Source organism: Bos mutus, chromosome 18 (assembly GCF_027580195.1).
Source record: "Bos mutus isolate GX-2022 chromosome 18, NWIPB_WYAK_1.1, whole genome shotgun sequence".
Lineage (NCBI taxonomy): Eukaryota > Metazoa > Chordata > Mammalia > Artiodactyla > Bovidae > Bos > Bos mutus.
The window spans coordinates 46,991,355-47,017,805 of NC_091634.1; the positions used below are offsets into that span (position 1 = coordinate 46,991,355).

A 26,451-nucleotide genomic window follows, 5' to 3' on the forward strand; every position below is an offset into this window, starting at 1 on the left:
CTCACAGCAATCAGCAGGCCTTTTTACTGGAGAATGTCCCTTGTACTAATGCAAGCTGTGAGGGGGCGCATCGTATGTTTAAAGTCTACTGGGAGCTGATGGACCTAAACCAAATCAGAGATGCGGTGGTTGCCACCTTCTTTGACATTTACGAAGATGTGAGTTCAGAGCTCTTCTTTGTGTTCAGAATCTAATTGCCTTCTACCTTGTCTCACTCTCAATTCACCCTATTTAACCAGACAATAGATGCGATAATGAAAGCAAACGAGTTAATTAAAGAAAACCCCTTTTAATGTTAAATGACAGAAAGAACAAATTAATTGATACCACTGGCTGATCAGAACAGTGAAATATGAAAGCGTCTTTATCTCATTTTATGCCTGTTTAGATGAAACCACTAGAGAATTATGCTCATGGCAGTTGTGCGTGTGCTCAAATAGAGAAAACAACAGCCGACAGATGACAGACCCTTAAACCTGAACAGGATCACAGAAGAATGAGTTCAGTGTGTACTCTCTCTTAACCTTGTGAGCTAGAGGTGGCATCTATTGCCCCAGATTCTTGTGACTGTCCTCAGTTCCAGGTGGCCTGGGAAAGGCACACAGGGTCCTGGTTTTCTTCTTTCTAATGTCAAAAACCAGTTTTGGGGGAAAAAGTAAATTCTGATAAAAATGTGTTAAATTCCAGAGTTAATATGTCACAAAATATCTTTGTAAAATAACTTGATTATTTTAAAAAGTTAAATCTCCATCAGGACAATTATGTCCAACACTAACCCAGTTGGTTTTGTTTGGCTTTTTGTAGGAGGCTGATCTTCAATTACAAGTATCTTCCAGGTGCTTGTTTTCCTCTGTCTCTCTGCTACCAACTCTTGTATTGTTTCACTTTTTATAAGCAATTTCCAAGCATAAAAGTAATTGGGTAAAAATATAATGAGGAAAAATCAGTAGAATTAACTATAAATCAGCTTTTAATTTCTGTACATAAAACCACAGATGAAATTTAAAATTGCATCTAAATCTAGGAGATAAATTAGCTATGAAAGAGTTAAATAATTAACATTCTTAACATGCGTGTGTGTGTGCTAAGTGGCTTCAGTCAGGTCCAACTCTTTGTAACCCTATGGAATGTAGCCTGCCAGGTTCCTCTGTCCATTGGATTCTCCAGACAAGAATACTGGAGTGGGTGGCCATGGCTGCTTCCAGGGGATCTTCCCAACCCAGGGATCAAACCCATGTCTCTTATATCTCCTTCAGTGGCAGACAGATTCTTTACCACTAGCACCACCTGGGAAGCTCACATTCATAACAGGCTGTGCTGTGCTTTGTCACTCAGTCGTGTCTGACCCTTTGCAAGCCCATGGACCGTAGTCTCCGCCAGGCTCTTGTGTCCTTAGGGAGTCTTCAGGCAAGAAGACTGGAGTGGGTTGCCATGCCCTCCTCCAGGGTATCTTCCCAACCCAGGGATTGAACCCAGATCTCCAGCATTGTAGGTGGATTCTTTATCATCTGAGCCACCAGGGAAGCCCACATCCATAACGGAAAAAGGATTTATTCAAACTGATACAAGTCACCAGAAACTCCCACTGGAAAAACAACATGATTAAGTCAGTTTACAGAAAAAAAAAAAGATGTGAGTAAAAAAAAGCTAACATGAAATATGGATCCTCCCTGTAGCTCAGACGGTAAAGAATCCGCTTCTAAAGAATTCTATTTAGAAAATAGAATCTGTTTTCTAAATCCTTAACAATTACAATGCAGGAGCCCTAGGTTCGATCCCTGGGTTGGGAAGATCCCCTGGAGAAGGAAATGGCAATCCACTCCAGTATTTTTGCCTGGAGAATCCCATGAATAGAGGAGCTTGGCGGGCTACAGTTCGTGGGGTCGCAAAGAGTCAGACACGACTGGGTAACTAACACTAACTAACTAACATGTGAAAAGATATGATAAATGATTGATCTCATTAAGAGTTAGCAGAATGAAAGTTTAAATGAGCACCTTTTTTACCCCCAATAAAATTAGCAAAGCTTTCCACTTTTTTAGGAAAAAACATAAGAAGCAGCGCAAATGAAAAGTAACCTTCTTTCCCTGATGATTGGAAACACTTCGGTAGTTCATGTCAAAGGCCTTTAAAAATTAATACATGGGGCTTCCATAGTATATCAATGGTAAAGAATCCTCTTGCCAATGCAGGAGACATGGGTTTGATCCCTGATCTGGGAAGATCCAACATGCTGTGGAGCAACTAATCTGAAGTGCCACAACTACTGAGCCCGTGCTCTAGAGCCTGGGAGCACAAGTGCTGAAACCTCACAACCTAGAACTTGTGCTCCACCACAGGAGAAGCTACCACAGTAAGAAGCCTGTACACCGCACGCGACTGGAGAGTAGCTGTGTGTGCAGGCTGTCTGCAGTGGGAGAAAAGCCACACAGCAACAGAGACCCAGCACCATGAATAATAGAGAAATAAGTTTTATTTTTTTTTAATTCATGCAGATATGCCTGGAAGGAAATACACAAGAGTAACATTTATCCTCAGAGATTTAAATTACAGTTTTTTTTAAAATTTTATTTATATTTAATATTCTAGGTTTTATATTTTTAATAGTATCTTTATTTTAAATATCAAGTTGAATAAGTAAGGTCTGTATTTACATGATAAACATGTCATACGTTTTCATCATTTTTTTCAGTCAGTCCAGTAGTTTCTTACCATTTTTATGTTTTTTTCCAGGGAATCTTGGACATTGTAGTACTAAGCAAAGGGTATACAAAGAGTGATTTTGCCATCCATACCCTAAAAAATAACTTTGAAGCAGATGCCTATTTTGTTAAAGTCATTGGTGAGTATTTGTTTTATATGCTTTATTATTAAGTATTAACATCTGATTTTGTATTCTGTCAATGCACATTTTCCAAAGAGTAAAACATGCTTCTGTGTAACAACTCTCCAAAGCAGACAGATCAACTTCAGTACAACATGACCACCCTGTTCAAATTTGCCATCTGTCCCACCAGTGGCTTTTTCCTTTCTGATCCAGAGGCTGTTCAGGAATACTACTGTCACATCTGCTCCAGTCTGGAACAGTTCCTTTTCATGCCCTTAGCAGTTGTAAAGAATACAGGCCTGCGTTCTGTAGTGTAATCCTCTTTCTTCCTTACCCAGTTCAAGATACACATTCTTTACAGAAACGTCACTACATGGAATTTGGTGGAACCTATGCTGTGGCCTTTCGATGCATCATGTCAAGAAACACATGAAGTTGCCCTGACCCACCACCATGATGATACCCTTGATCATCTGGTCATCTTGATGACTGCTAGTTTTCCCACCTTAAAGTAACTTTTCCCCTTTATAATTAGTGTTTTGTGGAGAGGTATTCTGATACTTAATGTACTTTCTGCATATCAAATTTTTACCAGTTTTAGAATCCATTGACAACTCCTGCCTAAATCAGCCTTCTATATGACTGTTGTCAATGAGTAGTTCTCTGTTTCCAGGGCTCCTGCATTCTTCAGTTGGCATTCTACTCTACATCTGCCATCTCCTCCACCTAACACTTACGTTCATCATAGAGATCCTGAACATGTTGTGTTAAGTGTGTGCCTGGGTATTTTATTTTCTTTGACATGATTATAAATGTCACTGTGTTTTTAAGTTTAGTTTCCACATACTTCTTTTTAGTGTATAGAAACACAGTTGATTTTTGTGTGTTGATCTTATACACTGCAACCTTGCTCAACTCACTTATTAGTTCCAGGGGGATTTTTTAATTTTTATTCTGTGTAACTTTATTTTTTTCTAAACTTTTTATTTTGTATGGGGTATAGCTGATTAACAATGTTGTGATAGTTTCAAGTGAACAGCCATGGGACTCAGCCATACATACACAAGTATCCATTCTCCTCCAAACGCCCCTCCTGTCCAGGTTGCCATAGAACATTGAACAGAGTTCCCTATACTATACAATAGGTCCTTGTTGGTTATCCACTTTGAATATAGCAGTGTGTACATGTCCATCCCAAACTCCCTGACCCTTCCCCCACATCCTTCCCCCTGGCAACCATAAGTTCATTATCTTAAGTCTGTGAGTCTCTTTCTGTTTTGTAAGTAAGCTCATTTGTATCCTTTATTTTTAGAGTCCATATAAGGAATATATGGACACATATAAGGCATGTCATATGATATTTCTCCTTCTCTGTCTGACTTACTTCACTTAGCATGACACTCTCTAGGTCCATCAGTGTTGCTGCAAATGGCATTATTTCGTTCTTTTTAGTGGCCAAGTAATACTCCGTTGTATATATCTACCACATCTTCTTTATCCATTCTTCTGTCGGTGGACATTTAGGTTGTTTCCATGCCTTGGTTACTGTAAACAGTGTTGCAATGAACACTGGGGTATATATATCTTTTCAGATCATGTTTTTCTTCAGATATATGCCCAGGAGTGGGATTGAAGGGTCATATGGTAACTCTGTTTTTAGTTTTTTAAGGAACTTCCATACTGTTCTCCATAGTAGCTGAACCAATTTACAGTCCCACCAACAGCATAGGATGGTTCCCTTCTCTCCATACCCTCTCCACCATTTATTGTTTGTGGGTTTTTTGATGATAGCCATTCTGGTAGGTGTGAGGTGATATCTCATTTTAGTTTTGATTTGCATTTATCTAATAATCAGAGATGTTGAATATCTTCTCATATGCCTCTTGGCCATCTATATGTCTTGTTTGGAGAAATGTCTATTTAGGGCTTCTGCACAGGCAGAAGGATATAAAATTATCCTTCTATCTGTGCCCTTACTGATTCCCACAACAGCACAGATCCATAGAATGCTCTTCAGACAGGAGACTTTCTGTGCTACAGAATTGGAGGGGTTCCCTAGCTCCCCTGAATCAGAACTAGCTCCTAGCTCTAATTGTTTTCCTCTTATTCCTGTCAGCTTTTAGAGCTTCTCATTCTGATTCTACTAATACTTAGCACAAATTTCTAACAAACATATGTGAACCGGTATTTCCTTGGATTGTTAAAATTTTAACAGTATCTTCACCTTTCACTTCCCAAATAAGATGAGACCTTTCAAAAGCTTTTGTCCCCTGCCTCCTTCCAGATTTTGTTGAAATAATGTGGAAATTTATTTCTGAATGATTGACTTAGTTTTACCTTTTTTTTTTTGAAGGATAATTGCTGTACAGAATTTTGTTGTTTTCTGTCAAATATCAACATGAATCAGCCATAGGTGTACATATGTGCCCTCCCTCTTGAACCTCCCTTCCATCTCACTCCCCATCCCACCCCTCTAGGTTGATACAGAGCCCCTGTTTGAGTTCCCTGAGATTTCACAGCAAATTCCCACTGACTATCTATTTAACATATGGTAATGTAAGTTTCCATGTTATTCTCTCCATACATCTCACCCTCTCCTTCCCTCTCCCCATGTCCATAGTCTTTCTCTGTGTCTCTTTCTCCACTGCTGCCTTGCAAATAAATTCATCAGTACCATCTTTCTAGATTCCATATATATATATGCGTTAGTATGCAATATTTCTCTTTCTCTTTCTGACTTACTTCACTCTGTATAATAGGCTCTGGGTTCATCCACCTCATTAGAACTGACTCAAATGTGTTCCTTTTTTAAGGCTGAGTAATATTCCATTGTGTATATGTACCACAACTTCTTTATCCATTCATCTGTCAGTGGACATGTAGATTGCTTCCGTGTTCTAGCTATTGTAAATAGTGCTGCAGTGAATATTGAGGTACAAGTGTCTTTATCAACTTTGGTTTCCTCAGGGTATATGCCTGGGAGTCGGATTGATGGGTCATATGGTGGTTTTATTCCTAGTTTTTTAAGGAATTTCCATACCGTCTTCCATAGTGGCAGTATCAATTTACATCCCCACCAACAGTACAAGAGTGTTCCCTTTTCTCCACACCCTCTCCAACATTTATTGTTTGTAGGCCTTTTGATGATGGCCATTCTAACTGGTGTGAGGTGATACCTCATTGTAGTTTTGATTTGCGTTTCTCTAATAATGAGCAATGTTAAGCATCTTTTCATGTGTTTGTTAGCCATCTGTTTGACAAAATTCAGCACCCATTTATGATTAAAACTCTTCAAAAAAGGGGCATAGAAGGAACCTACCTCAACATAGTAAAGGCCATATATGATAAGCCCACAGGAAACATTATTCTCAGTGGTGAAAAACTGAAAGCATTCCCGCTAACATCAGGAACAAGACAAGGGTGTCCACTCTCACCACTGTTATTCAACAAGTTTTGGAAGTCCTGGCTACAGCAATCAGAGAAGAAAAAAAAAAAGGAAAGGAATCCAGATTGGAAAAGAAGAAGTAAAGCTCTCACTGTTTGCAGAGGACATGATACTATACATAGAAAACCCTAAAGATAGTATCAGAAAATTACTAGAGCTAATCAGTGAATTTAACGAAGTCACAGGATACAGAATCAATACACAGAAATCACTTGCATTCCTATATAGTAACAATGAAAAATCAGAAAGAGAAATTAAGGACTCAATCCCATTCGCAACAGAAAGAATAAAATATCTAGGAATAAACGTACCTAAGAAGACAAAAGAATGTATATAGAAAATTATAAGACACTGATGAAAGAAATCAAAGACAACATAAACAGATAGAGAGATAGTCCATGTTCCTGGGTAGGAAGAATCAGTATTGTGAAAATGACTATACTGCCAAATGCAATCGACTCAGTGCTATCCCTGTCAAATTACCAATAGCATTTTTCGTAGAACTAGAACAAAATATTTCACAACTCATATGGTTTTACCTTTTGTACCTTCTATTTTCTAAATCCTTAACAATTTATAGCCGTGTTAGCAATGATCATTTATACTTAACAAGTTACTAGCTTTACTGTCACCTTATACTTATATACTACATGTTTGCTGCTGCTGCTGCTGCTAAGTCGCTTCAGTCGTGTCCAACTCTGTGCGACCCCATAGACGGCAGCCCACCAGGCTCCCCCGTCCCTGGGATTCTCCAGGCAAGAACACTGGAGTGGGTTGCCATTTCCTTCTCCAGTGCATGAAAGTGAAAGTGAAGACGCTCAGTTGTGTCCGACTCCTCGTGACCCCATGGACTGCAGCCCACCAGGCTCCTCCATCCATGGGATTTTCCAGGCAAGAGTACTGGAGTGGGGTGCCATTATCTTTCTTCATTCAAATTCTGGAGTGTTTCTTCAAGAGATTTTCAGAAAGGTATACATAGGTTAATATATTTTCAGAGTACTGGTATGTTTTAAAATATCTTTTATTAAGCGTAGAATTTTTTAATTTAAAAATTTTAATTTAAATTAATTTTTAACTTAATTTAAAAAATGAATGAAAGATAAGTAATCAATAACAGATAAAAAGTTTTCTATATACAGTCTAAAATAATGTCTAAATGACAAGAATGACTGAAATGGGAGTCTTTATTTCACATGTGCTATTTGATTATGACATTTGCTTTGTATTCATGTGTTTTCAAGAAACAAAAACTAAAGACATTTTCAGAGAAATGAATGTGAATAGCCACCCATAATCCAGGCAAGGATTTTTCATTTCAAATGTTACTAAAACCATTATACAGTATTGACCTTTAGTTTTGACTTTCTATCATTCTTCTCCCCACCTGTACATTTATCTAGTGTGACAGTATTTATGCACAATTACTGCAGTTTTCTTCGAGTTTTGGCATTTGTGTAAAGTAGCTAATGTAAACTGAATCACAAAACCAGAAGTGAAAGTTTTATACTTGAAATATCTTTAAGTATACAAAGACATAATGTAAAGTGTGGTTTGGCATGAAATGTTAAGGTCCTGAGCATTGTCGTTTTAAGGAAAACTTACAGATTTTACATCCCATTGGTCATGTTTTAAGCTAATTTAATGCACATAGCTCATTAAACATTTTAATTGCAGTTTTTCATTTAACTGTGACTAGGCTGTCTTCTTAAATTTCATTAATCGTTTTTAAACAACTTTGGTTTTTAAAGTCTAGGGGTATTAGAAATTACTTTTTAGAACAGTTTATTTAAAGGGGTATTATAAAATGCTATAATAAATCTCTTTAGACCTTTATGATGTGGTTATAAATACTAATAAATTATAAAAGTTGATGAAGTTGTTAAAAATCCTTAAACTAGACCTGAATCAACCAAGGTCACCTAATTAGTAGGAAAACATTTATTGACAACTTAAAATGAAAAACATTATGTTTAGATTTGACAGGAAACAACAAAATTCTATAAAGCAATTATCCTTCAATTAAAAAATAAATTTTAAGAAAAAAAAATGAGATACTTCAAAACTAAAGAGTTAAAAAAGAGTTCTTGATATCAAGAAGCTCACAGTGGCAAAAAAAAAAAAACCACACAAATAGTAGGAGGCTGAAATTATATACCAGTATCTGTCCTGTTGGGGCTTCCAAGTTGGCTCAGTGGTGAAGAATCTGCTTCCCAATACAAGAAACATGTGTTTGATCCCTGGGTCAGGAAGATTCCCTGGAGAAGGAAATGGCAACCCACTCCAGTATTCTTGCCTGGAAAATCCTATGGACAGAGAAGCCTGGAGGGCTTCAGTCCATGGGGTCGCAGAAGAATCAGAACACCAACTTGTTCAGTCGCTCAGTCAAATAAACTATCAATAAGAATTGATTAAATTATGTTGTATCCATACTGTTTTGTTTTTCAGTTGCTAAGTCATGTCCGACTCTGCAATCCCATGGATTGCAGCACGCCAGGCTTCCTTGTCTCTCACCATCTCCCAAGAGCTTGCTCAAACTCATGTGAGTGATGCATTCCAACCATCTCGTCCTCTATCGTCCCCTTCTCTTGCCTTCAGTCTTTCCCAGCATCAGGGTCTTTTCATTAAGTAAACAACAACAACAACAAAAGCTATGCTGCTAAATTTCCCTTTCCCATAATGGGCCCTTTTATGTGTTTTAGCTGTTCCCAGTTTTTGTTATAGTTGCTTACGAAAAATGTTTTACTGTACTTATGTGTGCTCAGACACTCACTCAGCAATGTCAGACTCTTTGCGACCTCATACCTGATGTGAAGAACTGACTCATTTGAAAAGACCCTGATGCTGGGGAAGATTGATGGCGGGAGGAGAAGGGGACGACAGAAGATGAGGTGGTTGGATGGCATCACCGACTCAATGGACATGAGTTTGAGTAAACTCCAGGAGTTGGTGATGGACAGGGAGGCCTAGTGTGCTGTAGTCCATGGGGTCGTAAAAAGTCGGACATGACTGAGCAACTGAACTGAACTGAACTGAAATGATCAGCCCCCAGGTTCCTTTGCCTGTGGGATTCTCCTGGCAAAAATACTGGAGTAGGGGGCAATTTTCTCCTCCAGGGGATCTTCCTAACCCGACATTTCCTCCTCCAGGGGATCTTCCTGACACCAGGATCAAAACTGCAACTCTTACATCTCCTGCATTGGCAGACAGATTCTTTACCACTGGTGCCACCTGGGAAGGCCTTTATTATACTTATAGCCACATGTTTTAAACAAAAAATTTAACTGTTCCACTTGTAGGAATTGAGCTTTTACTATAATAATAACTTCTACCTTGGAACATTTAGGAGTTGTTTGTTTTGTTTTGTTTTCTAACTAAAGCAAAAAGGATGGAATTTTTGTTTTGATGTCACTGAGAAAATTACATTCTTGCACTGATTTAATTCACTATTGGTACTTTTTAGTTGTTCCTTAGCTTGACTTTTGGAGTCTTAAAATAGTAATTTCAGAGTGACGTTTATAAAAACATTTCCTTTTGATTATGTAAGAGACTTTTAAGGCATTATTCTTTTTTATTTGTAAATTTTTAATTTGGTATTTATTTTGCTTTTTCATTATAAAAATAAGGCAGCCTATTGTGAAAACATTTGAAAAGTCTGGAAAAGTATTAATATTTTTTAAAAGCTATGATCTTTTTACCACTTATTAGATACAACTATTCTGAACACTGAGCATTCTGGTAGTTCCTAAAGTTTCAAAAGTAGCTGCAGCAATGAAAGCTGATGCTTTTCAATCCTGGAATCCATAATGATAGAATCTATAATTTATTTTAAAAGACAAACAAGAGTAGCTAACATTTATTGTTTATCATGTGCCAGGTCCTCTGTGTATTTTGCATGTGTTATCTCATATACCTATACATGGTAATTTTTAATGACAATATATGTGAAGTATAACTTTTCAAAATATTATAATCTTACATATTCTATAAGGAGAAAGAGAAAGTACAAAATTTAGCTTACAAAACAACAAGTTATACCTCTGGTTCTTTTCTTCATTTCTGAGTTTAGAGAGCATGTATCATCCATGATCCAGCCTCATTCATTCAGACTCTGCCTGTTCAAGGCTCCCACTTTTCTAGATAATTTTCTTGTATGTGAGCAGACTTATACAAAGTGAAAGTGAAGTTGCTCTGTCATGTCCGACTCTTTATGACCCCGTGGACTGTAGCCTACCAGGCTCCTCAGTCCATGGAATTTTCCAGGCAAGAGTACTGGAGTGGGTTGCCATTTCCTTCTCCAGGGGATCTTCCCAACCCAGGGATCGAACACAGGTCTCCCGCACTGCAGACAGACGCTTTACTGTCTGAGCCACAAGAACCCTTTAAAACCAGACTATTTCCCTCTGTGCCAGGTCAGAGTATTAAGCACCCGAAGCAAGATAGATCCCGTTTGGAATGATAGGATTTGGAAGCTTTTGTAAACCTTATAAATTATTTTAAAACAAGGAAAGGTGAAGTGATTTGCATTGACTCACACTTAATGGAATATCCTATACTGCATGATTAGAAAGCCTAAAAAGAGCTGAACTTCAGGTTTTTAGCCAGTGTTAGTATCAGGTAGTTACTTTGGGATTTGTTCTTGGTGAGTACTAATGACCTGTATAGATTTTAGTATGATTAATCTGATATGTACTGAAACTGACAACAACAAAAATCCTGTTAATAACAGAAAATGAACTACTAACACATATAAAATGTAGGCTGTATTGTGCTTCTCAGCAACATTTGATTCAGTTCTTTCTTTGTTTTTGAAGAAATTACATCTAATTATAATATGTTTAAACATTAAAGCTATGTTTAAACCATACTGTGAACCTGTCACATTAATATACTGACAAAGATGAGAAGAGAAATGAAAATAAAAATTTTCCTTTTATAGCCTATTATTTGAAGAAACCTAATGCTTTTCAGGCTTTTTAAAAATTGTATTAGTTCAAGGGAGAAAGACAGTAAGATGTATGTATGTGAGTAGGTGTGTTCCTTTTTTTCTAATGGTAAAACTAAAGGAGGGTCACAGAGGGATTTAGAGAGAAAGCCAAAGCTAAGTAAAATTTCAGTGTTCCTTAACAAAAGCAGTAGTATAATGGCTGAAAATAGCCAAAGACATTTTTTTTCTGCCTTACGTCAAACGTACATAGTGAGTGCAGCCCAGGAATGATACAGTCTAAATATGCCTTTCCTGCTGCAAGTGCCCATATGGATGTCCCTGGAAAAAAAGTCAGGTTGTTTCATAGTGAAATAATAATTTCAGGCTAAGAACAAGTTAACCTTTGGGAGTTCTGCATTCCTAATTAAACAGTTAGCAATATTATCAACAATATTAAACAATAAACATTCTTAAACAATAACATTAAGGTATTAACAATAACATTAATTAATTGTGTTAATTAACACAATATCTGAAGGAATAAGTATTATTCCTTCTTGTGTCTTTAGTTGCAAAACCCAAGGAAATGCATATTCTATCTGTATTATGTAGACAACTTTTTATAAGACATATATGTGTGCAGACACACCTCAGAGATACTCAGGTACTTGGTTACAGATGGCTGCAATAAGTGAGTATCGCAATAATGTGGGTTAACAAGCTTTTTGGTCTCCCAGTGCCTATGAAAATTATGTTTATATTATGCTTTATTAACTGTTCAACATCATTATGTCTTAAAAAATTATAATTGTAATTTAAAAATATTTTATTGCTAAAATATGCTAAGCATCGTCTGAACTTTCAGCAAGTCATAGTAATAACATCAAATACCGCAGATCATTGTAATAAATGATAAAGCTTGAAATATTGTGAGAATTACCAAAATGTGACACAGAGACACAAAATGAGCAAATGCTGATAGAACAATGGCCCTGACAGATTTGCTTGACACAAGGTTGCCGCAGATCTTCAATTTATTTTATAAAAAACACAATATCTGAGAAGTGTAATAATGCAAAGCTCAGTAAACCAAGATATACCTATATATGACATATGTATGATATGTATATCTATGATACATTTAAATCTTCTCATTATGACCCTATTTCACACTATTACAGTGTGAAACTTCAAATTTAATAGAGGAAGTCTTGTTAAAAACAAAAATAGATACAGGAACTCAATTTTTATTTTGCTATATATAAAATGAAAGAGACTCATGTAATTTCAAATAAATACTCTCAACTATGCTAAACAAAACACAGACATTTTATCTTGTACAGAAAATAAAATAATTCAGTGGTTCATTGATTTCCCATCTTATATAAATATAGGAAAATGTGTTTTTTAAATGAGTTAGTGTCTAGTGACCGCATGGTCTTTCTAAAGAGTGTCATTCCCTTTCTGACCTTGAGTAATGTACTGGCCCAAGCTTCAGTTTCTGCTCTTGAAGAAAAAAGGGTGGGAGGAGGAGGGTAATTAGACTTACTTCACAGCCTTGCTATGAGGATTAAGGTAGAGCATATATGAAGCTTCAGCATATGAACTTTTGGGGGCGGGGTGGTACACACATTCAGTCCATGACAGTGGATTATAGTAAGTTGGTAACAGTATCTGGATAGTTCGGTTAAAGTGATTTTTATTTTCTCCTTTTTCCTTCTCTATATTTTTAAATTTTTTCTCGAATAACATATGTTATTATAGAAAAGTATTCACAAATATATATAGTAAATGAATGGTAGATTAGTGGTAGCTTTGGGTGGGAATGGGGCATGACGGCTGAAAGGTACAGGGTTTCTTTATTGTGATGAAAACTGATTGTGTTGATGACTGCACAATTCTAGGAATTTACTAAAATCCACTGAATAGGACCCTTTGAACGGGTGATTGCTCTGGTGTGTGAATTATATATATCTCAGCAAAGTTGCTATAAAAATGAATGTATGAAGGGAGTTTTGGAAATACTGTAGATCTGTTTATTAGCACTTACAGTCACTATATCCAGTATCTTCTCCCACATTTGCACATTATTGTCTTCACTTTGACTGCTACTTAGTTTTTCTCAGTGAGGATCTATCTTATGTAGCAAGCATCTGTTGCTGTCACCTTGGAAGAGGAAGATGTACACATGTAAAAATAGCTAAAGAACAGTGAAAAGAACTTTATACTCAAATGTTAAATGGAACTATATGTATATAAGATTATTAAGATCAAAGAAGTCTTCTGTGAAGATGATAGTTGAGAACCTAGATCCTTGACAGATGGTTAAGGTTTGGAAAAACCAAAATGAGTAGTGGTATAACATTCTAGGAAGGAGAAGCCATGATCATAGTAATAAAGAATGAGCAGATAGAAAGAAGTAGAAACTAACTCACCTCCATGTACTGTGTTGAAGAGTAATAAGAGAGAATATTGATAGTATCATTGATAAATGGGCACCTATGGCAAAGAAAAGATTTTGTCAGTGACCCAATAACTACAGAGACTTACTGAATTAATCAAGATTCTCCAGAAAAACAACGTCAATAGAATACAGAAAAAGAGAAAGATTTATTGTAGGAAATTAATTCATAAAGTTATGGAAGCTGACACGTCCAAAATCTGCAGAGCCAATGCCCATTTTGAGTCACAAGGCCAGCAGGCAGCTGTAGAACCAGGAAGAATGGTGTCCAGTTCATTGGGCAGGAAAAGGTGGTGTTGTAGTTTGAAGACCCATCAGGCAGGAGGCTTCTTCCTCAGGAGACGTCAGTCTTTTGTTCTGTTCACCTGGGTGGATGAGGCCCGCACATTATGGAAAACAATTCGCTTTACCCAGTTTACTGATTAAATGTTAATCTTATCTGAAAACACCCTCACAGACACACCTAGTTGGCACATAAAATTATCTGTCACACTTACTATTTAAATTCTTCATCAAAAAAGTCTGTGATCAAGTGTGCTGATAAAGAAGATGAATTTTACAGCAATGTTCAGAAGGAAAAAATAGATGTTCATTAAAAAAATTGATGCTCTGACCTGCGGGCTTTGACAAGAATAACCACCTAGGAGTACAGACATCTAGGTGTGAGCTGACAAGACAGTGGAAATACAGTTGTAGCAATGGGTGTTCAGGTGTATAGCTTGATAAGATTTTACACAGGTACCTTCCCTTATAGCCACACTCCAATCAAAATAAAATATTTCCAGTACCCAAGAAGGGCCCCTTCCTTATATTCCCTGCAAAAGTATAACCACTGTTCTGATCTCTGTCACCACAGTTTTTCCTTTTCTAGCTGTCACATAAATGTAATCATATAGTATATACTCTTTGTGTCTGACTTCTTTTATTTAATATTATATCTCTGAAATTCAGCCAACATATACATTTGTAAATGTAATCTTACTGAACATATTTGCCTTTGTCTTTTTTTTTTTATTTTAGCAAGAGAGTATAAACCCTCTTTCATGTCAACACTTACACTTACGCAAACCCTCATGTCATGTCAACATGACATGAAAGTGTTGGATGGAATCCATGTCATTCCATAAAACTATAGATGTTCCATAATTTATTTAGCATTTTCACTCTTAGTGGACACATAGGTAGTTTCTAATATTTTATATACATGAATTTGATGAGTTGAGAGGCTGTGTTTTCAGTGTTAATAGACAATACTAAGTTACCTTTCCCAAAAATCACAGACATTTATATCCGACCAGCATAACACTGTCCAGTTTACCACATATCATCTGAGCGCTCTGAATTTTTATTTCACTAAGAAATTTGGTTTTTTAAAATTTTTCACCATGCAAATGGTAAAAAAAATACAGGAGTCTATAATAGTGAAAAGTCCCTTTTGCACCAGTGTTTCCCAGTGGTCCAATTCTTCCCGCCCAAAGCAACCTCTTCTTTGTGTCTGTCCAAGATATTTTATGCACTTAAACAAGCACACGTGTTTATATGCTTTTATTTTACGTAAGTGGTAGTTCTAGACTTTGCTTTCTCCATTTAACAATGTATCTTAGAGATTATGCCTTAACAATATAGTCTAGAGCTACCTCATTGTTTTAACTATCAAACAGTATCATGTAGTATGGATACTGTTCATGTTCATGGGTTCTCAAAAAATGGAGAAGAGGGCCGCAAAGGATGAGACAGTTAGATAGCATCACCAACTCAGTGGACGTGAATTTGATGGTGAAGGACAGAGAAGCCTGGCGTGCTACTGTCCATGGGGTTGCAAAGAGTCGGACATGACTTAGCAACTGAACAACGACACTATGTATACAACATAATTTAATCAGTTCTTATTGATACCAGTTTATTTTCATTCTCTTGTTATTATAATTAATACCTGTAGAATAAATTCCTAAAAATGGAACTACTAAAAAATAATATATGTACACTTTTAAAATAAACTCTGTTGAACTCTACATGTAGAAAAGTGTACATAAGTACAGAGGTCTACACGTTTCGACAAAGTAAATATACACATGTAAATACACCCAGATCAAGAAAAGCATGATACCAGCAACCAGAAGCTTCCTCATGCCCACCCTTTCTGCTAAGCCCAGTTCACCTGAAGGTAACCAGTAATTTAATTTCTAACACTTTAGATTAATTCTGCCTGGTTTTGAATTTGTAAGTATTTTTTATTTTAACAGATGTCCCTTCATGAAAATTTGATGTTGACACTGCTACTTCTATATAGGAGAATTCACATTTCCTAACACCTTTACCAACCCAAAAGATTATTAAACTTTTTGAGTTTTGCCAACTATAAAGTGAAAAGTGTTGTCTTATCTCACATTCTTCTTACACTGAGTAAAGTTCTGCATCTTTTCATATGTTCAAGAGCCATTTGTACTTTTATTTCTATAAATGGGTCTGTCCTTTTTCATTTCCTTAATGATTTATACCATAGTATATATTAATCTTTTGTGATATATTTTGTAAATATTCTTCATAGTTTATCATTTATCTTTGGTTTTGTTTTTCCTACAGACATTTTTATTGGTCTTTCATTTTTTCCTTTCTGTTAGGGTATAAAATTGATTTTTTTTTCCTGACTAGTGAGGCTGAGTATCTTTCATCCTGGTTTTTTTATTATTTGTACTTTCTCTTCTGGATATTGCTTCTCTATATCCTTTGTTTTTATTAGATTATCATCTCGTCATCCATATCTAGAAGCTCTTTGTATGTTAGCAAGTATCTCTTTGTATTTTTTTTAAAAGTTCATAGCCCCTTGTCATTTTTTTAATTTTATGGTATCTTTTATTTTGTAACAGCTTTATTGAAATGTAATTTACATACCATACCGTTTGCCCATTTCAAGTATACAATTCAGTGGCTTTTTGCATATTAACAGAATTGTGCCAATATCACCACAAACATTTTCATCACCACAGAAGAAGCCTATACCCCTTTAAAAATTTTTAATTTTATACTAGAGTATAGTTGATTAACAGTGTTGTGATAGTTTCATGTGTACTGCAGACTGATTTAGTTATACATGTATCTATTCTTTTTCAAATCATTTTCCCATTTAGGTTGTTATACAATATTGAGCAGAGTTCCTGGTCTTAGACAGTAGGTCCTAGTATAGCAGTATGTACATCTCAATTCCAAACTTTCTATCCCTTTCCCTCTCTGCCCCGCCCCGCCCCCCCCACCCTGCTCTCCTGGTTCGTTCTCTAAGTCTGTGAGTCTGTTTCTGTTTTGTAAATAAGTTCATTTGTACCAGTTCTTTTTTGATACTGCATATAAGCAATATCATATTATGTTTCTTTCTCTGACTTCACTCATTATAGCAAAAACTAAAAATAGAGCTACCATATGATCCTGAAACCCTGTACCCTTTAGCTGCCACCATCAATCCCCCAGCCCCAGCCCTCGGCAGCCACTACTTTCTGTATTCATAGATTTATCTGTCCTGGATATGTCATATAAATGGGGTCATATAATATGCGGTCTTTTGTGACTGACTTCTTTCACTTGCCATAATGTTTTTAAGATCCATCTTTGATGTAGCATGCATCAGCACTTTATTCCTTTTAATTGTCAAATATCCACATGAATTGTCAAATATCAATATGAATATTCCACATTTTGTTTATCCATCAGTTGATAGACATTTGGATGATTTCTACTTTTTGGCTATCGTGAATAATACTGTTGTGAACATTCATGTACAAGTTTTTGTGTGGACATATATTTTAATTCCTCTTGATATATACCTAAGAATGGAATGGCTGGGTTAAATGGGATTCTTTGTTCACCTTTTTAAGGAATTGCCATTTCCAAAGCAGCTGAACCATTTTGCATTCCCATAGAAATGTATGAGTATCCAGTTTCTCCACATCTTCACCCAAATTTGTAATCTGACTTTATAATCATACCCATTCTAATGGGTATGAAGCCTGGTGTGCTGCAGTCCATGGGGTCGCAAAGAGTCAGACACAACTTGGAGACTGAACAACAACAAAATGGGTGAGAAATGGTATCTCATTTGTTTGTTGTTTAGTTGCTAAGTCTTGTCCAACTCTTTGCGACCCCATAAGACTGTAGCCCACTAAGCTCCTCTGTCCGTGAGGTTTCCCAAGCAAGAATATGGAATGGGTTGCCATTTCCTTCTCCAGGGGATCTCCCCAGGGATCAAACCCAGGTCTTCTGCATTGGCAGGAGAATTCTTCACCACTGAGATACCAGGGAAGCCAGTATCTCATTATGGGTTTGTTTGTTTACAATCTTAACCTTTTAGTGTGTGCAGTTAAAAAAAAAAAAACAACATAAAATTTACTGTCGTAACCATTTTTAAGTGTTCAATAGTGTTAAGTATATTTATATTGTTGTGAACCAGATTCCAGAACTTTTTCATCTTGTAAATTTGAAACTCTGCACCCATTTAACAGCTGTCCCCTCTCCCTCCCCCTAAACCCTGGCAACCACCATTCTACTTTTTTTCTCTGAATTTGACACTTAGATACCTCATGTAAGTGGTATCTACATGTATTTGGTATCTACATGGTATCATACAGTATTTGTCTTTTGATGACTGGCTTGCTTAGCATAATGTCCTCAAAGTTCATCCATGTTATAACATGTGACAGGATTTCTTCCCTTTTTAAAGTGAATAATATTCCTTCTGAGTGTATACCAAGCTTTGTTTGTTCATTCATCTGCCGCTCTTGTTATTGTTCAGTCTCTCAGTCAGGTCTGACTCTTTGCAACCCCATGGACTGCAACATGTCAGGCTTCCCTATCCTTCATTACCTCCCAGAGTGTGCTCAGATTCACTTATCTGCTAATGGACATTCATTTGGGTCGTTTCCACCTCATGGATATTGTGAATTGTGTACATTTCTTTGTGATTTTGCTATACATTTCCCTGATCACTAATGATGCTGAGCCTCTTTTCATGAGCTTTCTGTATCTCTATATCATCTTTGGAGAAATTCCTATTCAGATCCTTCGCCCATTTTTTAACTGGGTTGGCTTCTTATTACCGAAGCACATGTGTGAAGTCACTCAGTCATGTCCGACTCTTTGTAACCCCGTGGACTGTAGCCCGCCAGGCTCCTCTCTCCATGGGATTCTCCGGGCAAGAATACAGGAGTGGATTGCCATTTCCTTCTCCAGGGGATCTTTCCAACCCAGGGATTGAACCCAGGTCTCCTGCATTGCAGGCAGATGCTTTATCCTCTGAGCCACCAGGGAAGCCAACTGAAGCATAAGAGTTCTTTATTAGTACTGTCTTTGCCCAGTGTAATTTTCATGTTATGAATCAAAGTCTAACTTTATTTTCCTCCAGGTAGCCAACTATCCAGTACCATTTATTGAATAATCCATCTTTTACCTTTTCTAACAAGCATTTATTGAGCAAATACATTTGGCTAGGCCCTAAAAACATGATAAAAATTATGCAGAACTTTCATTCTGGTACAAAGACAGACTTGTGAGTAAATAGTGTACTGTTTAGCAAGATAATGTTTTAATGAAGGCTTAGGGAAATCATTTTAGGACAAGTGAAAAATAAGTACTAATGTCTGCCTAGAGTTGAACCCATGGCTGATTCATGTCGATGTATGGCAAAAACCACTACAGTATTGTAAAGTAATTAGCCTCCAATTAAAATACATAAATTAATTTTTAAAAAGGAGAGGGAGAATTAAGGTCATAGAGTGAGAATAAGAGAGTGAGAACTAGGCACTGTGCTGGGGTAAGGAACTTAAACATTAAAAACTGATTTGGAGGTATAAAATATTTTTTTCACTGGTTCCTCAGGTCATATTTAATATAAACGCTCTGTAGTAAATAAACAGGTGATTTCCTTTGTGATGAAATATGTCATTCATTGTTTAATGCCTTTGCATTTTATATACCCTTCCCAAGTATAAGACTTCTGTTAGAATGACTATCATTTCACATTTGTGGAATATGAATAAACATATAGAACCATTTTCCTATGGATATATTTAAACTAGCCAGTAATCACAATTATTATTCATACAGTTCATTACTGAGCGGTATTATCAGTTATTTTCCTTTAATTTATAACATATAGAATATTTACTAGCACATAAAGTGTGCCCTCTTATAAAGAAATTCGTTTGCATGAGGTGCTAGTAATATAGTCATGTTTCAAAGCTTATATTAGTTATAGAAAGAATATTCAGATATCCTTTGTGGTGGTTGTTCAGTCACTCAGCTGTGTCCAACTCTTTTGTGTCCCCATGGAAATAAGCAAGTTGACAATATATACAGCCTTGACATGCTCCTTTCCCAATTTTGAACCAGTCCGTTGTTTCATGTCTGTTTCTAACTGTTGCTTCTTGACCTGAGTACAGGTTTCTCAGGAGGCAGGTAAGGTGGTCTGCTATTCCCATCTCTTGAAGAATTTTCCACAGTTTGTTGTGATCCACACAGTCAAAGGCTTTAGTGTAGTCAGTGAAGCAGATGTTGTTCTGCAATTCCTGTGCTCTTTCTATGATCCAGTGGATGTTGGCAATTTGATCTCTGGTTCCTATGCCTTTTCTGAATCTAGTTTGTCTTGTACATCTGTAAGTTCTCAGTTCACATGCTGTTGAAGCTGGTCTTGAAGGATTTTGAGCATTACCATGCTAGCATGTGAAATTAGCACAATTGTGTGGTAGTTTGAACATTCTTTGGCATTGCCCTTCTTTGGGATTGGAATAAAAACTGACCTTTTCCAGTCCTGTGGCCACTGCTGAGTCTTCCAAATTTGCTGGCATATATAGTTACGTTTTCCATAAAGGTTATCAAGGGTGCCTAAATTCTTTGACCCAGAAAATTTGAATAGATAAATGGTAACAATCTGGTTTGAGATATGAAATATTAAATGTTCTATTTGGTTTTTTTCAATATAAGTTTTAATTGGTTTGTACTTCTCTGTCAGATTCTAAGTCATCCTTGGAATGTAGCTAGCCAGCTGGGAAACAGGGCCAACAGGTATCTTATATATCCATGATTAACTATATCACCTATATATTTCAAAAATGGCATCAGCTTAACTGCTTAATAAAGGCTTTTGAAATAACTGGCATAAAGTGAACACAGAAATTTAACTTACTCAGATCTAAAGAAACTGGGTTGATTTTTACTTGTGATCATGAATCAACAGGGCATATTAATAGATTTTAGGGGGAAATTAGAGCTCACTTTAAATATAAGCTTACATTATAACAGTAATAACAGGCTTTTTTAAATTTTTCCACAGTTCTTAGTGGTCTCTGTTCTAATGACTGTCCTCGTAAGATAACAGTAAGTAACCTTAATTCTTAGTTGTAAATATTTCTGTTAAAGTTCTCTGCATGATAGATACACACAAAATAGTTGTTATAGGCTAAATCAAATTGATGTTACTTTTAAAAGTGATTAAAATGTCCTTCATTGCTCAAGTAAAGTTTCCTAGGAATAAAGTTCCTTTCCTAAAAACTTTCTCACCTCAAGGTTTATTTCCTTAATGAGTCTTCTCTGATACACTTGGAAAAATGACCACAGCTCCCATCATTTCTGGGCATCCTGCTGCCGTTTCACATGTGTAATACTTGGTCACACTTTCTCTGTTCATATTTAATGCATTTCCCCAGACTGTAATCCCTTGAGGTCAAGAACCGTGCCATCTTTGAATACCTCATTCATAGCACAGGGTCAAGCATATAGTAGATAAGTAATGGATTTTTGGTATAATCTTAATATTGACTTGCTGTCTAGTGGAATGTTTCCATGAAATAACAAAATGTGAAAATAATAAGAAACTGTCAATTCACTTAAATTGTAATGAGAATACTAAATTTTATTTAAAAGCATGAGTGCATTCACAGGTGTGTGTATGTGTGTGTGTGTTGGTATATTCTTGTTTGAGTCCTTGTAGTAACCTTTGTTACATAAGGAATTACCCTGAATTTAAAGATGAGAAAACTTGAGGCTCAGAGAAATAAACTGTCCAAAGTCATAGAGCCATTAAATAGTGTAACTAAAACACAGAACTAGGTATTCTGATTATAGCCTCATATTTTTAACACACCTTTAAAGCACTGCTTCATCATCAACGTCCTGTGTATGGTTGGGAAACGTCCTATATTTAACACATTTGGAATCCCTGACCCAGAGGTTTGCATGCAAAGATTTAATCTAGATTCTTCTTGAGAGCAAGACCTCTGGAGAAGTGAAGACTGTCAGAAGAAGTTGGTCTGTGAGTTGTGAAGCAAAGATGGCCCAGATTGAAGCAAAAGGGCCATGCCTTTGTATTCTGCATCAATCAGACATTGCATGCAGGCAGTCCCCAGGAAGGGGTTATAATTTGTACAGGCCAGCTCCCTTTGGCTGAGAACAATTTTTAGGTTAAGAACTCAGCTGTGAGCTATCCTCAACCAATACTTGGAGCAGCTCAGGGAATACTGTCTCACTCCTAAAGGGGACGTCTGTCACCACAGCCACTATGAGTACCACATGAGTACCTGGTCAGACATATCTGCTTTCATATCAAAAATGTGGACATATCGAAGGGGAGGTCTGAGGAGGAGAGATGCAGAGGGTACATGGGAATTCTTGGAAAACTTTGCACTTAATTTTGCTGTGAATCTGAAACTGCTAATAAAAATAATGTCTGTTTTTTTTTAATTAAGTTCAAGTCTGACTAACTGGAGGCCAAAGATTAACTTGGCTATTCAAGAATTGTCTACCCAGTTTGTGAAACATTCAGACCCTTTGTTCCTCTTTTCTCTGATAGTCCCATCATGTGGCTCTTTCATTACCCTAGTCAAGCAAAGTTTTAGCAGAAAAATTGGTAGAAAAGGCCGTTCGCTTAAGGCAGGTTATATTTCTGAGATCACTAGTGCTCCCATTCTCCATATCTTAAATTTAGGAGAACAGAGTCATTGAGAAAGTCACGTAAGTAAAGTGCAGCATGCAAAGCGGCTCTTACAGTGGTCATCTTAGCAGTCCAGCACCTTTGGGCTTTTCTGCAGGTGATACACCTGCCTCCCACTCACTCACTGATTACTTTATTTGAAGTTCAGATCCTATTGAACTGCCCTTCACATCTATCATTTTCCTTCCCCACTTATCAGTGATCACAATTTTGTGGCAAACTAAAAGAAACAAATATACACTATTCTACCCCAGTTTTCCATATATCAAACGTATGCCCACTTGTGAAATTATTTATTTCATGATAAAGTGGGCCTTCTTGATATTGCTTTGATATCAGATCCACTTGATCATAGTAGAAAATGTTATGATAGATATGACCCAGTATGAGACTAAGAGGAAAAGGTGCATACCATATGGTATTCTTACCACTTGAGTTAAATCATGAATTGAATAAATACTGTTCTGCTGCCTATATATTCCCAGCTGCTACAGGCAACCTGTCTGATACATGGAGAGAGGAAAGAATATTTAAGTCAGCAATTAGTCTCACCCAAATTTCTTTATTTCCAGATTCCTTCATTTTCATTCAACTTTAGCTACTCACTCCCATGTCTAACCTTGTGCTTTGTTTGCTTTGTGTTCAGTCGCTCAATCGACTGATGTCCAACTCTTTGCAACTCTGTGCGCTGTGGCCCACCTGGCTCCTCTGTCCATGGGATTTTCCCAGCAAGAATACTGGAGTGGGTTGCCATCTCCTCCTCTAGGGGATCTTCCCAACCCAAGATCAAACCCGTGGCTACCTGCTTCTCCTGACTTGCAGGTGGATTCTTTACCACTATAATGATAAACCTTATCTACCAGAAATGTTTTACTTTTGAAATCTCAGTGCCACCATGTTTAACTCCCATAAAGCACTATGCTTTTACTCTACCTGCCTGGCAAAGTTACACCCCTGGGTTAATCCAACTGTCTGTTTTGTTCACTCCCAGCTCTAGGCTATTAGGCATTTCTAAAGAAAAATAAACAGCCCTGAATGTTGTCACCACCACTGACTCATTGTCGTGAACCTCAAATGAGTATTTCTAATTGTATCATAGTGTTACATGGATTTCTGGACACCTTTTCTTAGGGTACTTTCAGGATTTTCTCTTTGTCTTTGATTTTCTACTGATTTGAGTGTGATAATGTATAGATATAGGTTTTTAGGTATTTTTCCTGTTTGGTATTTTCTAAAAACTTCCTGGATCTGTGGTTTGGTTTCTGTCACTAATTTTGGAAAATTCTTATATTATTTCCTCAAATATTTCTTGTTCTTTTTTCCTGTTTCCTTTTGGTAGTCCCACAATACATATGTTATACCTTTGATAACTGTCCCACAGTTCTTAGATAGTCTGTTCCAAATTTTCATTAGTTTTTCTCTTTGCAATTCAGTTTTGGAAGTTTCTATTGATATATCTTCAGGCTTGCTGATCCTTTCCTCATCTGTATCCAGTCTACTGATGAGCTCATCAAACGCATTTTTCATTTCTATTGCAGTATTTTTTGTTTGTTTGTTTGTTTCTTCCAAACTTTAAAGTCTTTATTTTTTATTTATTTATTTTTTACGTGGTTTGGATCTATTTTTTTTTTTTTAATTTTATTTTTAAACTTTACATAATTGTATTAGTTTTGCCAAATATCAAAATGAATCCGCCACAGGTATACATGTGTTCCCCATCCTGAACCCCTCCTCCTCCTCCCTCCCCATACCATCCTCTGGGTCGTCCCAGTGCACTAGCCCCAAGCATCCAGTATCCTGCATCGAACCTGGACTGGCAACTCGTTTCTTACATGATATTATACATGTTTCAATGCCATTCTCCCAAATCTTCCCACCCTCTCCCTCTCCCAGAGTCCATAAGGCTGCAGTATTTTTTATTTCTACCATTTCCTTTAGATTCTTTCTTGGCATTTCCATCTCTCTGCCTGTATTAACAATCTTTTATTGCATATTGTCTACTTTTTTCCATTAGAGGTGTTATCATATTAATCAGTTATTTTAATTTCTGGTCTGATAAATCCAGCATTCCTGCCATATCTGAGTCTGCTTCTGATGCTTGCTTTGTCTACTCACACTTTGTTCTCTGCCTTTTAGCATGCTTTGAAATTTTTGTTGAGAGCCAGACATGAGGTATTGGGTGAAAGGAACTGTGGTAGATCAGCCTTCACGATGAGGATTTATGTTTATCTGCTAGGAGCTAAGACTGTGTTACTGTTTGCAGTAGCTCTGCTGTCAAGAGACAGAAGTTCCCTCTAGCATCTTTGTTTTTGTCTCTATTGTCTTTGTGTCACCCTACAGACTTCTCTTAAAGGGATCAGAGGTCTTCAGATCTTTTAACTGTAATCTCATTATTAGCAACCCAATTGATGTGGTGGTGAAGTATAAAACTATGGTAGGAAAAGCATCCTATAATCCTCTGATTAAATCTCAGACTTTAGTGAACCTGTGTCCCTAAGCTGTGACTTGCACAAGTGCTTCTCAGCTTGCCCTCCTCTACAGGTTAAATAGGAACTCTCAAACTAGTTCACACTGATTCTCCAGCAATGTTTCAATCACAGTTTAAGTGTTCCTCCCAGTACTGGTTCTAATTTCACTCTTCTGCTTCTGGGCTTCTGCTCCCAATAAGCTGTGATTCCTAAAACATGTTAAATGCTATGATATAAGGGGTAAGAGGGCTTTCCCAGTGACTCAGTGGTAAAGAATCCTCCTGCCAGTGCAGGAGATGCAGGTTCAGTCCCTGGGTCAGGAAGATCCCCTGGAGGAGGAAATGGCAACCAACTCCAGTATTCATGCCAGGAAAATCCCATGGACAGAGGAGCCTGGTGGGCTGCAGTCCATGGGATGGCAAAGAGTCAGACACAACTGAGCAGCTGAGCATGCATGCCTCCCAAAGGGTAAGAAACCAAACACATAGGCTCAGGTATCAGTCATATCATATCCAATGGTAATGCAGAGTAAAGATTGAATTACTCATATGTACATAGTACAGAGCAGCAGTTCTCAAAACTTCTTAATCTGAAGACTCCAAATAGTTGTTCTTATGTGAGTTTTGTTTATCAGTTTTCTATTTGAAATTAAAACTGGAACAATTTTAAGTATTTCTATTAAATCATTTTAAAACAATAAAACCATTACATGTTAACCTCTGTTTTATTAAATAATAATTTCCCGAAATTCAACAGTGGCAGTTACTTAAGTTAGTTGTAATGTGGAATTTGAAGCTATATCAGTGAATTTTTCCAACTCTGTCACATAACTTACTGGTTATTTAGAAGTCTGTTGTTTAATTTCCACTCATTTATTAATTTCTCATGTTTCTTTCTGTGGTTGTTTTTGTTTTGTTTTGTTTGGCCACACTGAGTCTTCATTGCAGTGCAAAAGCTCCTCATTGTTGTGAGTGGGCTCTGTTACTGATTTCAAGTTCAATTCTGTTGTGGTGAGAGAACAAACTGTAAAAATTTCAGTACTTTTACCTTGATTGGAACTTGTTTTATGGTCTAGTGTATGTTTCCCCTTAGAGAATGTTCCTTGTATGTTTGAGAAGAGTATGTGTTCTGCTAAAGTTGAGGAGTGTTCTAATCTACAAAATCTATTCTAGTGTTGGCCAAGTCTTTGCTTCATTGGTCTATCCATTAATGACACTAGTGAATTATTAGTAATTCTAAGAGTATCCCCTATTGTTATCTATTTCGACCATCAATACCTCATATATTTGAGAACTCAATTAGGCACATTTATGTTTATAATTTTGTCTTCTTGATGCATTGACTCTTTAGTCATT

At 36.8% G+C, this 26,451-nt stretch overlaps 1 protein-coding gene across 1 annotated transcript in view; it reads left to right on the top strand.

Annotated features, from left to right (window-relative positions):
- ITFG1 (integrin alpha FG-GAP repeat containing 1) overlaps positions 1 to 26,451 on the top strand; it is a 308,679-nt gene that overhangs the window by 229,584 nt on the left and 52,644 nt on the right. The window contains exons 11-13 of the mRNA XM_070388473.1: positions 8 to 158; positions 2,734 to 2,842; positions 20,973 to 21,016. Of these exons, the coding sequence (XP_070244574.1) occupies positions 8 to 158; positions 2,734 to 2,842; positions 20,973 to 21,016 (304 nt within the window). The remainder of the gene's footprint in view (positions 1 to 7; positions 159 to 2,733; positions 2,843 to 20,972; positions 21,017 to 26,451) is intronic.